Source organism: Perna viridis, chromosome 12, assembly GCF_037379345.1.
Source record: "Perna viridis isolate PV_CMFRI_1.1 ecotype Kerala chromosome 12, ASM3737934v1, whole genome shotgun sequence".
Lineage (NCBI taxonomy): Eukaryota > Metazoa > Mollusca > Bivalvia > Mytilida > Mytilidae > Perna > Perna viridis.
Genome location: NC_142456.1, coordinates 22,501,728 through 22,515,424, shown reverse-complemented (window position 1 = coordinate 22,515,424; position 13,697 = coordinate 22,501,728). Strand labels below are relative to the sequence as shown.

Below are 13,697 nucleotides of genomic sequence, written 5' to 3'. Positions count from 1 at the left end.
AAAAGAATGTAATCCAGGGACAAAGACCAGACACGGAAAACAGACATTCACGACAAAGAACGTAGAGTAACTAAAATCATACATATACAAAGTAACAAAAGCAAATATACAAAGTAACAAAAGCAAATGAGCAACTCGGACTCCACTAAAAACTGGGAGCATGGACCAGGTGCACCGGTCAACCGAACTTCATTTTCTGTACCCTGACCCAGATGGTATAGTGAACTTGTCATTTAAAAACCATGTTTGCCTTGGACTGTTTACTTGATCCAGGCTGAATATACATCAATTAGGCAACTTTTGAAAGACAAATCTCTTATTTTCTGACAATTTGTTAAAAAAATAAACCCAAAAAAACAATTAACAAATATAACAAAACAAATTTTGCAATCTTTTTAAGAGAGCTCAACAAATGATGGAAACTCAATGGATGCAACCATTAATTTTATGTTAGGTGAATGAAAATATCATACTGAATTAAGGAGGTAGCCTAGGGTAGGAGACACAACTCTTGAAATCGGTGATATGTTTGTATCATATTCAACTTCACCAAAGACTATCAAGCTTTCTTTTGAAACAGAATGAAATCAATCCAAGTTGCTTTAATGCTTACATGACATTGATGTCAAATGCTGAATACAAACGTTCCAATGATTTTTAAGAGTTGTATCACTTACCCTAGATCTACCCCCATAAGTAACCTTATCAGAATGAGGGGAAATTGGCATAGATGACTTAAATTTTTAGTTAAAAATTATGTGTAGGCCCAGTCATTTCTGCTACCACTGATGTTATGCCCATGACTGTCTGATTAATCTGATTGAAAATAATATTTTTGCCAGTGTCTGGACCCATTCACAAATATATGATTTTTAATCAGACTTGCAACTTGGATAGAAACAATGGTTCTTAAGAAAAAGGTGGTGGGGTACCAAGGTCTTGTGGTCTTGATGAGAAAAAACTATGTTTGCAGTGGTGTATACAGAGGGAGGGTTCAGGGGTTGGCACCCCTCCTTTTTATTAGAAAATTTGTCATTTAAATGTGTAAAATTAACAAAAAATGGGAAATAATGTCAGCACCCCCTTTTTCTAGAGAACCCCAGCAGTCACCCCTCCTTTTCAAACTGACTGGATCCACTACTGGTTTACTTGTTTGGCTGTTTCTTTCATGACCCATTGCATCTACCCCAAAGAACTTGAGATAAAGGATACAGACACTGTGAAGTCAGCCTCATATCTTGACCTACACTGAGAGATCGATGGTCAAGAAAACTATTGATCAAACTTTATGAAAACATGATGACTTTTCATTTAGAATTGTCAACTTTCCTTTCATCTGTGGCAATCCCTTCAGCACCTGTGTATGGAGTTTTCATATCATAACTCATAGGTTATGCCAGAGCTTGCCGTAACTACGTAGACTTTTCGTATAGTGCTAGACTTCTTACAATTAGGCTTCTGGAACAGGGTTATGTTGCTACAAGATTGAAGTCATCACTACAGAAGATTTATGGTCGTCATCATAAACTCATGGATCGTTTAATGGTGCATCCATCCGCACCATGAAAACTGATTTGTTCAACATAGTTTTCCTTTCCTCTTTTGTCTACCTCTGACTTGATTTTGATGAGCAACTCGGTGGGTGTTTCTAGAAAAGCAGAGGACGCTTACCCTACCAGTGCACCTGGTCTATGCTCCCAGTTTTTAGTGGAGTCCAAGTTGCTAATTTGCTTTTGTTACTTTGTATGTATTTATTTTAGTTATTTCATGTTTGTTGTGTCTGACTAGAATCTTGGTTCCCTTGATTACTCTTTCCAGCAGATACGTAAAAAAAAAAAAAAAAAAAATTTTCCATCAGCTTTAAAAATGTTTATTTTGTGTAAAACAATACTTATTAAATGCAGGTATCACAGACTGTAAAGATATAAACTTTCTAAAACATTAACAACATAAAACAATAAATAGATTGTGATTTCCCTTGTCTGATAAATACTGACACAAATATTCACAACCATACTATATCCAATAGATTGTGATTTCTCTTGTCTGATAAATACTGACACAAATATTCACAAACATACACAATTCGTTCACATACTTTGTTACATTTTGCGTGCTGATTCATGAACTTACTTTGTGAAGATTGTGCTTTTTTAAATGTTTAAAAATGATAATCGTTTGAGATACCAATGTGCATTTTAGAAACATCGATTCAATAAGTAATTTCAAAATGAAAAAATATACTTTTTATAAATTGATATATGACCAGGGCTACAGACCACACTTATAATTTAAAAAAAAAAAACCTTGTTCACTCCTTATATAAAATATCTCATAAAATAGATTTAAATCAAAAGCAGTGCTATCACGGATCATTAGAAGTAATTATTTATTAATTATTAGAAAGAAAATTTAATGAACTGAAAAAATCTAAGGAAGAGAAATCTAGACTACAAAAAAATCATGAAATGAAAGAGTAACATCAAAAATAGCGTGAAATAAAACAAAAATATTGAAAACAGAATGAGAGCTGAGGTATGTAAAATGTAGCACAAAAATATAAATATAAGAGAATTATTTACTCAAGAACTTATGGCAAGATTCTTTATATGTATAAAATGCCATACTTTTAAGACAATGTAAAAGGTCAGGTAAAAAGATATACATGAACCAGTTACAAAGTCATGTGAATAAATCACACAAAACTAATGAGTTAAAAAATACCATAAATAAGTGAGAAAAAAGTGCAATATGTTGCAAACATACTACCTGTTCTTAAAACGTAAACATTTATAAAAAAGTATACAGACAAGAAACAGCGAAAGTTAAAAAAAATTGGCAAAATGCAGAGAAAATTTTGTACTTGATCATATTAAGTACTACTCTCTGTACGAATCAGGTAGTGAGGGAATCATGGTGAAAAAAAAAACACACACATGAAATCATATTCAAAATGTTATCTGACATACAGAAATGAGCTTCATTCTTTGACAAGTGTCAGTAGTTCGAGGTATAAATTATAAGAAATGCATTGCATTTTCTTCATCAAAGGGAGATAACTCACTTTCCCTATCATTTTATTGTTACTCTGAACTAGCTGTTCTGCTTCCTCTGATTTCTAGGACAAATGAATTATCAATTCCTCTTCAATGGACCATAAACTATGTGCCCACATTGTCAAATTTTGTGTTTTTTTTTTCAGAGCATGATTATTTATTTTTCAATTTTGCCTTATTCTTACAGATACCAGTACTTAAGGAGGTAGACCTAGGGTAAGGGACACAAATCATTGGAACGTTTGTATTCACCATTTTACAACAATCTTATGTAAGCATCTATTTAACTTGAATTCATTTTATTCTGCTTCAAATGAAAGCTTTAGAGGCTTTGGTGAAATTGAGTATGATGCAAACATATCACTGATTTCATGAGTTATGTCCCTTACCCCAGGTCTACCTCCTTAAATACATAAAATAACAATACTTGTATTGCAAAGTTGCCACTCATACAAACCTAACATGTTGTGTTTCATGTAGATAATTATGTAAACATTTCAATGGCTATAAGGTATATTATAAATAAATATTTGTAAACAACAAAGACCTCATACAAAGAATAACAATAGAAATTGCAGTAAGCAAAGAAAACAAACCCACTTAAACTTAACTGTTCAATAACAAATAGCCCTATAAAAAAGCAAAATAACTTTAGCTGACAAAACACGTCCATACACATCATACATGTAGTACAGTATTTAAGTACCAGTCCATATAAAATTCAGGTACTGCCTATGGTGTAAAATCAACCAAATCAAGAAAGATAACTCTTGCAAAGTGACAATATGTATAATTTTCATCTCAAAAGTGCAATAAGCAAACGAAAAAGTCACTTTTATGTGGTCTGTATTACTGTTTCTGAATTAGAAATAAAAGTAAATTCTGTTTTTGACATGCATGGATCACCTGTCTCTTGTCAGATTTTTATAATCAAAGACTTCTACTTAAAAATTTTGATATCCCTCCATTCAAATTTCAGGTAAAAAAGAATTGAACTGTATTTTATGGTCGGAAGCATTGTGTTAACATTTGGAGATATTAAGTTGAGATGTTCTTTGAATTTCATCTTGAAACTGTAAATGTGAAGAATCAACAGATAGAAAGACAATGGGATATGAGAATCATGATTTACCCCTAAATCCATGAGCTGATAAATTAATTAATTTTAGAAACATAATTTACCCCTAAATCTATGAGCTGATAAATTAATTGATTTTAGAATCATGATTTACTTTTAAATCTATGAGCTGATAAATCAATTAATTTTAGAACCATGATTTAATTTTAGAAGAGCATGATGCTGTCTTGAAATGACAATAATCTACAACAGGATCTTCAAACTAAAATAAAATCTATGTTTGAGGTCTAGAAATGTTTGTATATAACAAAAAACACATTCATTTACAAAACCATTCCTGAAACTAAATCTGATAATTTTGATAACTTCAGCCTATTTTTCTTGGATTGGCTCAATGTGAATGAAATGATACTGATCGCAGTGACACATATACATTCATAGCAGTCATTAAAACATGACTTTATAAAAGCAACACTTTATGTTAAAACATTTCAGCACTATCATCATCCATTTCTGACATGGGGTAAAGGTCAAATGAAAGCCCTTGTGGAGGTTGGTTTATCATCAAAGGTAGGTAACACTTCAATCAAGATGTTTTTATTCCCTTTTTAGCACAGAATTCTTTGAATCTGGAGTTTTCTAATTCAGTCATAACTTTGTTCAGTGCATAAATCTGAAAGTAAATCAATAATACACAACATCAACAAAACATAACAGAACTAACAAACATAAATAACAAAACAAATGCAGAGATTTTATATCACTATCCAAGTATCTATAATAACCATCAAAGTGTAAAGTTTGCCTTTTCAAGATATCGTCAAAAATTTAGTTCAAATGCACTATAGAAAAATGGGAAATTTTCTCCGCACTTTTTCTCAGCATAAGCAGTAAAATAATATCTATGTCACAGAAGCTTCAGGATAAATTTAAATAACTTTTTGGTTGTTTTCTAGATGTATTGATTATTTTTAGGCAAAAAAAAAAATAATAATTGAGAAAAAACATTTTCATAATAATTATGTGCCACACATTGCCTGATTCTTACACAGAATGGTACTTAAAACCCATGTCAATGGAATAATACCCTTAATCACTGCTACTTGTAATTTGGTCTTGATTTCATAATCCATGATTAAATAAAATATTATATATGCTAACTGCTTACAAGAATCACAAGTGTAAGGCAAACATATTACCTCTAATCTTTGTTGATGTTTGAAATCTTTTTCCATTGTCTTTCTGTTCTGTTTCTCTTGTCTTTCTCTCTCAAGTTGTTGTTTTTCCTGCTTTTTCTGAGCTTCCTTTTCTAGAACCTGTAGCTTTAATTTGACAGCTCTCTGAGACTTTATAAATAAAAACAGAATAAAAAACTTCTTGCAGGAAGCAAGTTAGTAAGTTAATATATATAACAGGAAACATAATTTTTGATAGGTTTGTTAAACTCATGAAATCTGTATAGATCATATATTTAGAAGAAAATACATGTATCAGTCTAGCAATCTAGCAAAATTTTGTCCTTAATCTAAACAAATTGAAACAGAAGATATTTTAGTTCTCAGCTATAGCATTATGATCAAAACACACAGAGAAAAAAGTCCACTTAATCCATCGTGTGAGACTCCAAAAGTAAATATTTCAAATTTCCTATGGGAATCACCATTGGAAAGGGGAGATAACTTTTTTTTAAAATGACTCTAAATATGTATATTAAACAATAAAATTTGATACAAATCATAATCATAATTTATCTGATAAATAAAATGTGGCAATTGCAGACATTTTAGCATTGATTGTAGAATCATCAACAGCTTAAAAAGTTTTCATATCTTTTACCAAACAATAACTTAGATTTAGAAAATGTGTCAATTTTTTTAGATAATGAAGTTAAAGAATACCAATTTGGATGAAAATGATGAAGTAAATATTCTACTTTGTGTGGTAAAAAGTTTCTTTTACAGTAAAATTAAGCAACTGTTGATAATAATTCACTAGTATAGCTTGCTGCAATAACAATACACACATTTTTTTAAAATTCAAAATGATGGAAGTTCTCGAAAATAAGCATTTTCTGTAAAAAAAAAAAAAACATTTTCCAAACATTCAAATATGCCTATTTTAATTCAAATGGTTAAATATAATTTTAACTGGACATAAAATGATACCATGCCGTGCTGTGTTGTATTTAATATCAATTGACACTTGCTCAGTTACAGACAGCAGATCAAACTCCAAAATATTCAAAGAAAGATAACTTATTTCAACAAATATTTATTTTTTTTGGGTGGGAAAGGGGGGTGGGGAACCATTTTAGTCCGTAACTTTATCCAATCAAACTAAAATAAGTATTTGATCTGTATGGAAAACCATTTGGGGAATGGACAGAGAGAAAGATGGACACCCAACTTTTTGGAAGGTATCACATATATAACCTCATCACTTCTTGTGGCAGGGTAAAAATATTGTAAAGGGTATGAATTGAGAAATTAAAAAAAAAATGCTTTTAAACTTTAAGAATCCCCTCTACATGGACATGAGTTTATAAATAAAAAAACTTTTTTTTTATTTATTGGGAATACAATTGGTATTTTTATAACCACACCCCCACCAAAAAAAAATGTTTATTGCATCCCAAATACTTACTCTTATGTCATTCAGACTAGGTATATACTCTACTTTCTTCAGTTGTTCTGGAAAACACAGAAAAAAACGGAAATATGATGAGTGATGAGAAAACTTCACTCAATGAAAAAATAAATTTTTTTAACTGTAATATAACAATTCTTGATTTAAAGGTCATTTGACCAAAGCTGTGGTAATCAATGATAAACATCTGACCAAAATAGTAGCCATAGATGACGGTCATATTTCATAAGTTTTATTCAAATTTACCAATGTCTGATGCAGTAGAATTTCACTCCACAATGGACACCATTTTGTGCATTGTTCGTAAGCATAAAAAAAATTAGTACTGTTAGAACTGAAGTAATTGATGGACACTTAATTTTATCATTATTTACCACAGACTGGCTATTATATCATTGATAACATTATTTTATCCCATGCTATCCCTTGGACATAAATATCTGTGGTAAAACAATGATAAAATGGAGTCTGAATTATTTCTTAAATAATCTATACTCATTCTCCGACTTCTGCAGTAGAAGCACATTAAAAAATATGTATTACATGTATTATCAGTACTAAATAATTTAGCATATTGATGAATTCTAAAATGACATTTAACTCTGTTTTTAAATCTATTTTTAGTGTGTAAAGATTCTGCAGGTAATTTTCACATAAGTTTATGAAAAAAAACCTATCATATAGGTACATGTATATCAAAGGGCATAAGAGGAATTTCAACTATTTCCAATTCCAAAATTGGTAAAAGTAGCACAGTTCATTTATACATAACCCATAAATATGGCACACCACATCCATATTTATTCCATATTCAAGGTACAAAAATTAAACTTGTATGTTTTAAAGGACATCTTATTGTGATGGATCAAGTGTCAGAGACACCTCTTTAAGTATAGGAGGCCTCAAAATTGTTCTACTTGAAATGTCATATATGGAAGTGACTGCTTGAACTTTTGATACAGGTGCATAGTAAGACTTCTAAGAAAGGAAGTCCCTCATATTCCAGTTGGTCGACATCAACCATACCAATACAACAAAGTCCTTACTTGATTAGAAATATGGCTAGAGATCAAATGGATCATTTAGACAGTACATTGCACATGGAGAACACAAGCTTTGCTTCTTAAGAGAATGATCCACGAAATTTTGACTTTTGTCCTAGCACTCAATGTTACTTGATATGTTGATTTCAATGTTTAACACTAAGCACAGTGTATAATTATAAACGATCTATACAGTCTACATAAAATCTCTGAAAAAGTTAAGTTAATAATTGTATCGGATTCACCAAAATTTTTCAATAGAACTGCATTTTTTAAGAAAGTTGTCTATCTACATAAGACAAGTGATGAAAAAAGAGTCAAGGACAGAAATGGCCCAGTTGCCATAAAGTTGGTAAACATGTATTAGAAATTTGACAGACCTGAAATCGCATCCCACAATATGGGACACCATACAGAAGTTTTGTATCAAATATCTAGTGGCTTTGATTTATAATTGCTGAGAAAAATGTTACGAAAATATTTTTTACACAAGCCCACCCGCCTGACATTCAAAATTCTATATAAGCCAATTTGCATAAGTGCAACCTGGCCAAAAATACAGAAAAATTGAAAAGACAATTTACCTTTCTTTTTCCTCTGTTTTGTTTCGAAAAATATAGATGGTAGTTTCACCCCATATCTTGCCATATTGATAACAAGTATAGTCCTATGATAGTTAATCCTTTATAATTCTTCAAAGTGCAGGAAAATAACCTTCTACATTTTAATATTGATCAGTATCCCATCACTAGGGCATTAACATTTGTATGACGGAAAATTGAACATTGAACTAAGCAGTTGATTACATCCAAAATATTTTTAAGAGTTTTAAGGGTTTGCGTGTCTTTTAAGATACCAACTTGAAGAAAATGTAAATATTTTACACCTGAAGTTTTACAGGTAATGAAGTCTATTGAAGCATTCATTACATACAATTGATTTCTATACTTAGGAATAAGAGGGAGATTACTGGTATATTTAAGTAGCAGTCTTTATAAAAATCAGACAGGAGGTGATTCATGCATGTCAAAAACCCATTGTATTCAGTATTATTTTTTGTTAAGAAACAATTACTGGTCATATAATCAGTCTTATTTTTTTTTCATTTTTTTGGTGCATGTGCTTTTGAAATAAAAATGATAAAATTATCACTTTGCAAGAGTTACAAATGTGTTATTCTAGAGTTTGTTTGATTTGGTTGATTTTAGTGGGAGATGCATGTAAATGTATGATTGTCTTCAAAATGCAGATCTGAATATAGAAATATTTATCGTTACGTAAAAATAAAGCATAATGTAGATTGTAAAAGCATCGTTTTTTTCTGGGTTTTTCTACACCATGAATCACTTAACCATTGACAGTGTTTATATTTTTATATGGACTGGTACTTAAATACAGAAGAAATCTGATTATCTCTTTCAAACAAAGGTTTTATTGCTTAATCTAGATGAGTTCAGAACTGTCCATGACACCCTTCATTTAAATTATTTTCATTTGGAAAACCTGTCAAGTTATAAGACATTTCTGCTTAAATATTGTGGTTTGAAGGCAAAAAATGTGCAAGGATAAATTTGATTCTTAGAACACTGATATATTTAAAAAAAGGGGATGGGGCTTCTGACATGCTTGAAAGAGGTGGGGTTTTTCCAGGGAATATTCAGAAAAACTTTTGGAGTGTTATGGGAGCCTTATATATATACTTAGATTCCCTTTAAGTATTATGATTGCCTAAAAGTGTCCCTAGCTACATGTAAAGCTGATTTCAAACCCTGAAATTTCACTTCTGTTAGCTTTCAAATAATGTGTCTACAGCATGCTAATGATCCTACATTGAACCTTGAGTTTTAGCCATGTAAAGCAAAATATGTACAATAAACTGGTTCTTTAAAACATTTTGATTACTTTATAATTAAGTGTATTTAATTATATTTAAAATATAATAATAATATAAAAATAAAAAAAAAAACTAGTATATTGAATCTTTCAAATTTTGCACCATCTGTAAAGATAAAGCCAAATGGTGGACTATATACATGTACATGTATATCAGCAGTACTTTCTGTCATCATGATTTGTTATTAAGGCCAAATTAAATAATAATTGGTGAACAAAAAAACAAAAAAAAAACAAAAATACAAAAAAAAACAGGAAATTTTCTATTAAGATACTAACTTATTACTTTTGACTAGCATGTTAATCAACATTTTTAATCATGACAAAATTTCACATTTATTCTTTCCCCATGTTTCTCAGATTTTATTGAAACATTATAAAGTCTTATGACCTAATGTGTTGCATAATATTTTTTTAAATCATTGAATAATATATTATAGATTTATTTTTATATTTTACAGGCACCCTGGCAGGATAAGAACTCCCATACATGCAGAACTGGTGAAATAACTTTTTAATGATAATGCAGTGTTCTAGGATTCCTATTTCCCGTTACCCAGGGCAAGTGAAATTTGGGTCAGGGAAAGTTAGGTACTTAGTTACAATTTCCCATGGCAAGTTGAAAACTTCATATGCTGTAAGGATTTGTTTTGTTAGGAAAGCAGTCATTGACTGTGGGAAAGTTGATTTTATATGGATTTTTCCCAAGGAAACCTCAATTTCTGAAAAATCCTAGAAAACACTGTAATGTTCTGAAAACTTGTTTTCCAAGAATGTTCATCTTGTTGAACTTGATGAATGTAATCCCTGTGTCAACAGCAGCTGTTGAAAGGAGCTTTAGCTCAATGAACATAATATGTGCACCAATAAGGGCTAAACTTGGCCAAGTAAACCTAGAATCTCTCATGAGAATATAAGAGCTATCAAATATAACACTAGAACACTTAGTTGAGAAATTAAGGGGCAGAAAGTATAGAAAAATAAAATTATAAATATTTATCATATAGATAGCAGTAATTTATCAAATGTTCCCAGTGTAAAATTTTTTAGATAATTCACATTGTGAAATAATTCGGTAATTTCACTCTCACACTTTCTCCCGCTAAAATGTCACAACATGAATATCAATCCACCTTTCACAAAATTTTAAATTAATGTTGAAAATGGCAATGAGTAATGGAGAAAATACATATAATAAATGGGACAATCAATTGGATACGTAAATAACTAAAATATGATCACTTGTGCCAAGAACGCATTAATATTTAAGTACAAGTTCTGCACACTCGTTAAATCTAAGCGTTCTTCACCACTCGTCATCATATTTTGGTTTTTCACTCTTTTCAATTAATTATCAAATTAAAATAGAATGTCAAGCCTTTTATTTATTTACATTTTGTGTACGTCAGGTACACCAATAAAAAAATCCCCAAATTATGCCAGTCTTTTTTCCCAAAATACCCAGATAAACCCCTGAAATATTCATTGTGCTATACATGAACATGTAACTCAAGACTGTTGAGTTACACTATATGTACACATTTGTGAACTAGTATAGTTCTTTTTCAAATATGGAGAATATTAATTGGTATGGTACGAAAAGAGTTTTGGGGCAGGTTTCATTAAAATTTTTCATCAAACCCTGTAAAACTGATATGATGTGGTTACTAAGTAATCTACATGTAATTTTACATGCATATCATTGCTCAAAGATTTTAGACATTCAAAGATGTCTTTTTTACTCAAATTCATAGAAAAAATACTTCACTAATAAAAACAGTATTTCATGTAACCATACCTGGAGTAGGTGTTGCAGGAGGTGCACATGGTATATCAAATCCACAATCTTTCACTGTCCCTGAGTGTTTGTCTGAGAGATAAATTTTTGTCACTTTATTTGAAGTGTCATAATGATTATGGTTCCTACTTGTTGAGCCATGTACTGGTAACTTCTGAGTCAAAGGTGAGAAAAAATTATTAGTTTTTCTAACTTCCACTTGAGCAACAGAGTTAACCAGAGAACTATTTGTCATTTGTGGTAATACTACACCATCTTTAATTACTTCATTGCTTTTTGATTGATTTGAAGATTTTGATGTCATGGCAGTGCCAACCCTTTCACAAGTGCGCCTTGGTAGTTCTGATTTTATTTCTCTTTTTTCAGGTCTGTTATTAAGGATTGTTATTGGTTTGCATAAAGATATCTGCATAGCACCAAAGCCTTGTCCATTAGCTTGTATTAGACCTCTGTTTATATTTTGTGCTTTTAACTTTGGCTCAAAGTCACTCTTAGTGGAGGAGGTTTTTGATCCACTACTTTGTGGAACCTGATAGAGTCTATCCACTACATTTTGACCTCCTTTGTTTCTTCCCATTGCTGACCTGCATCTTTTCCTTGATCTACTTCTCCTCCCTGAAATCCAAATATAAATAATAAATTACACAACACAAATGTATATAAACAAACATTTTTAAGTTTCAAATGGTGTAAAAATAATCAAAAGATACAACTATACAACAAGCACGTAATACTAAAGATACAGTGTATAGTATAATGAGAATAGGTACATTTGTATGGTGAATATGTCAAAGAGACAACAACCCCTATGGGATGAAAATGTCAGCCCAAGGCCACCCATTGGTCTTTAATGAACGAGGAAACCTCATACCACTGGGCAGGCTGCAGCGGACTCCAAAACATCATTATACACAGGTACAGTGAAAGAGTTGCCCCCATATAGTATATATTCAAGTAACACAAACATAAAGGTGAAAACAAAACAAGACATACAGAGGCCAATGTATTTTCCTGTATTACAATGTATTATGTATCTAACCAACAATTATCATTGTGTCTGATATTCTTTGCCTTCACTGGCCCATGATTTAGTTAATAATATTCACTTTCCCTACTTCTTGAAGTACATGTATGATCTACATGTATATATACATGTAATATATTTGTACTATGTACCAAATGATAGAGGCTTTTGCTGTCTGAAATACATGTATTTTAATGTCAATTATTAAGCATACGCATATGAATGTATGAATTTGATAAAGCTTCAGTGAAGATATGAAACAAAATCAACAAAAGGGCATTGCTCATACCTTTATCTTCGATAGATCTGCTATTGTCTACTATAAAATTAGATGTACCTTTTCTATTTCCATTATTGTTCTTATCTTTGATGCTGCTGTCCTTTATTTGATACTTGTTCCCTTTAAGTTTCATTGTCTCGGATATTGATTCAGTTTCATCAATTATAGATGCTTTACTTTTGACAGAAGTGCTGCTTGCAGATTTGTTATTTTGAGGTCTTTCATTCCCTGTTGAGCTTAACAGGGTGTTGTACGATGTTGGTGATACTTGCACACCTAAAGGTGATTCTCTCTGTAAATTGAGAGCTGTGGTCCCAGGAGAATCACTGACTTGTATTCCTGAGTCTGATAACTTGTGTAGTAAAGATGGGTTAATAGTGATGCTGGTTACTGTATCAGCACCTCGAAGAATATCTCCAAGAGTTGGTGCATTATAGTTAGCTTGATATTGCTTCACTGGTAAATTATAAGACCTATTGTTTCCTTCAGAATGATCAAATGTTCCCATCGAGTTAGTTTTTACATGACTTAGCTTCACAAGTGCCGGGGCTGGTGACAGATCAGCTGACATGCTAGGCTAAGTAAATTACATGTAAGTCAAAGATCAACCATAGCCAAAGGTAAAATGCATCTAAAATACGGTTTTAATTTGGATTTTAGTATGTAAACTTGTATCTTCAATTTATACTTTATACATTGTGATTTGCAGCACTTGCAATGCTCCTTCAGTACTCTATTTTTGTTTCATTTCAATCTTCAGTAAATCAGTGGATGGTCATTTCGCTTCATAACCGCCATAGCAACAGACGCGATTGAGATTATAACCGAAAAGACAATAAAATCCGAATGGTTTTTGGTAATTAGTCGTTTCCGTTATTT

At 31.3% G+C, this 13,697-nt stretch overlaps 1 protein-coding gene and 1 long non-coding RNA gene across 2 annotated transcripts; one reads left to right on the top strand and one right to left on the bottom strand.

The window, feature by feature from the left end:
• Positions 1–1,854: 1,854 nt before the first annotated feature.
• On the bottom strand, positions 1,855–13,631 carry LOC148601714 (uncharacterized). Its single transcript, XM_088556947.1, has 5 exons — positions 12,876–13,631; positions 11,515–12,129; positions 6,778–6,824; positions 5,334–5,480; positions 1,855–4,807 (listed from the first exon to the last, which is right to left on the bottom strand). The coding sequence occupies exons 1-5, from the start codon at positions 13,387–13,389 to the stop codon at positions 4,721–4,723; spliced, it is 1,410 nt and encodes a 469-aa protein (XP_088413073.1). The 5' UTR covers positions 13,390–13,631; the 3' UTR covers positions 1,855–4,720.
• On the top strand, positions 4,636–11,351 carry LOC148601715 (uncharacterized). The gene is made up of 3 exons (XR_015917393.1): positions 4,636–4,704; positions 7,405–7,422; positions 10,178–11,351. It is a non-coding gene; the product is annotated as an uncharacterized LOC148601715 (long non-coding RNA).
• Positions 13,632–13,697: the final 66 nt, after the last annotated feature.

Bases quoted from the DNA above. Each gene is read 5' to 3' on its own strand.
- LOC148601714 (XM_088556947.1), bottom strand. From the start codon at position 13,389: ATGTCAGCTGATCTGTCACCAGCCCCGGCACTTGTGAAGCTAAGTCAT. The intron at 12,130-12,875 runs GTACATCTAATT...TTTGGATTTCAG, and splicing joins CAATAATGGAAATAGAAAAG to GGAGGAGAAGTAGATCAAGG. The intron at 5,481-6,777 runs GTAAGTATTTGG...TTATTTATAAAG, and splicing joins CTAGTCTGAATGACATAAGA to TCTCAGAGAGCTGTCAAATT.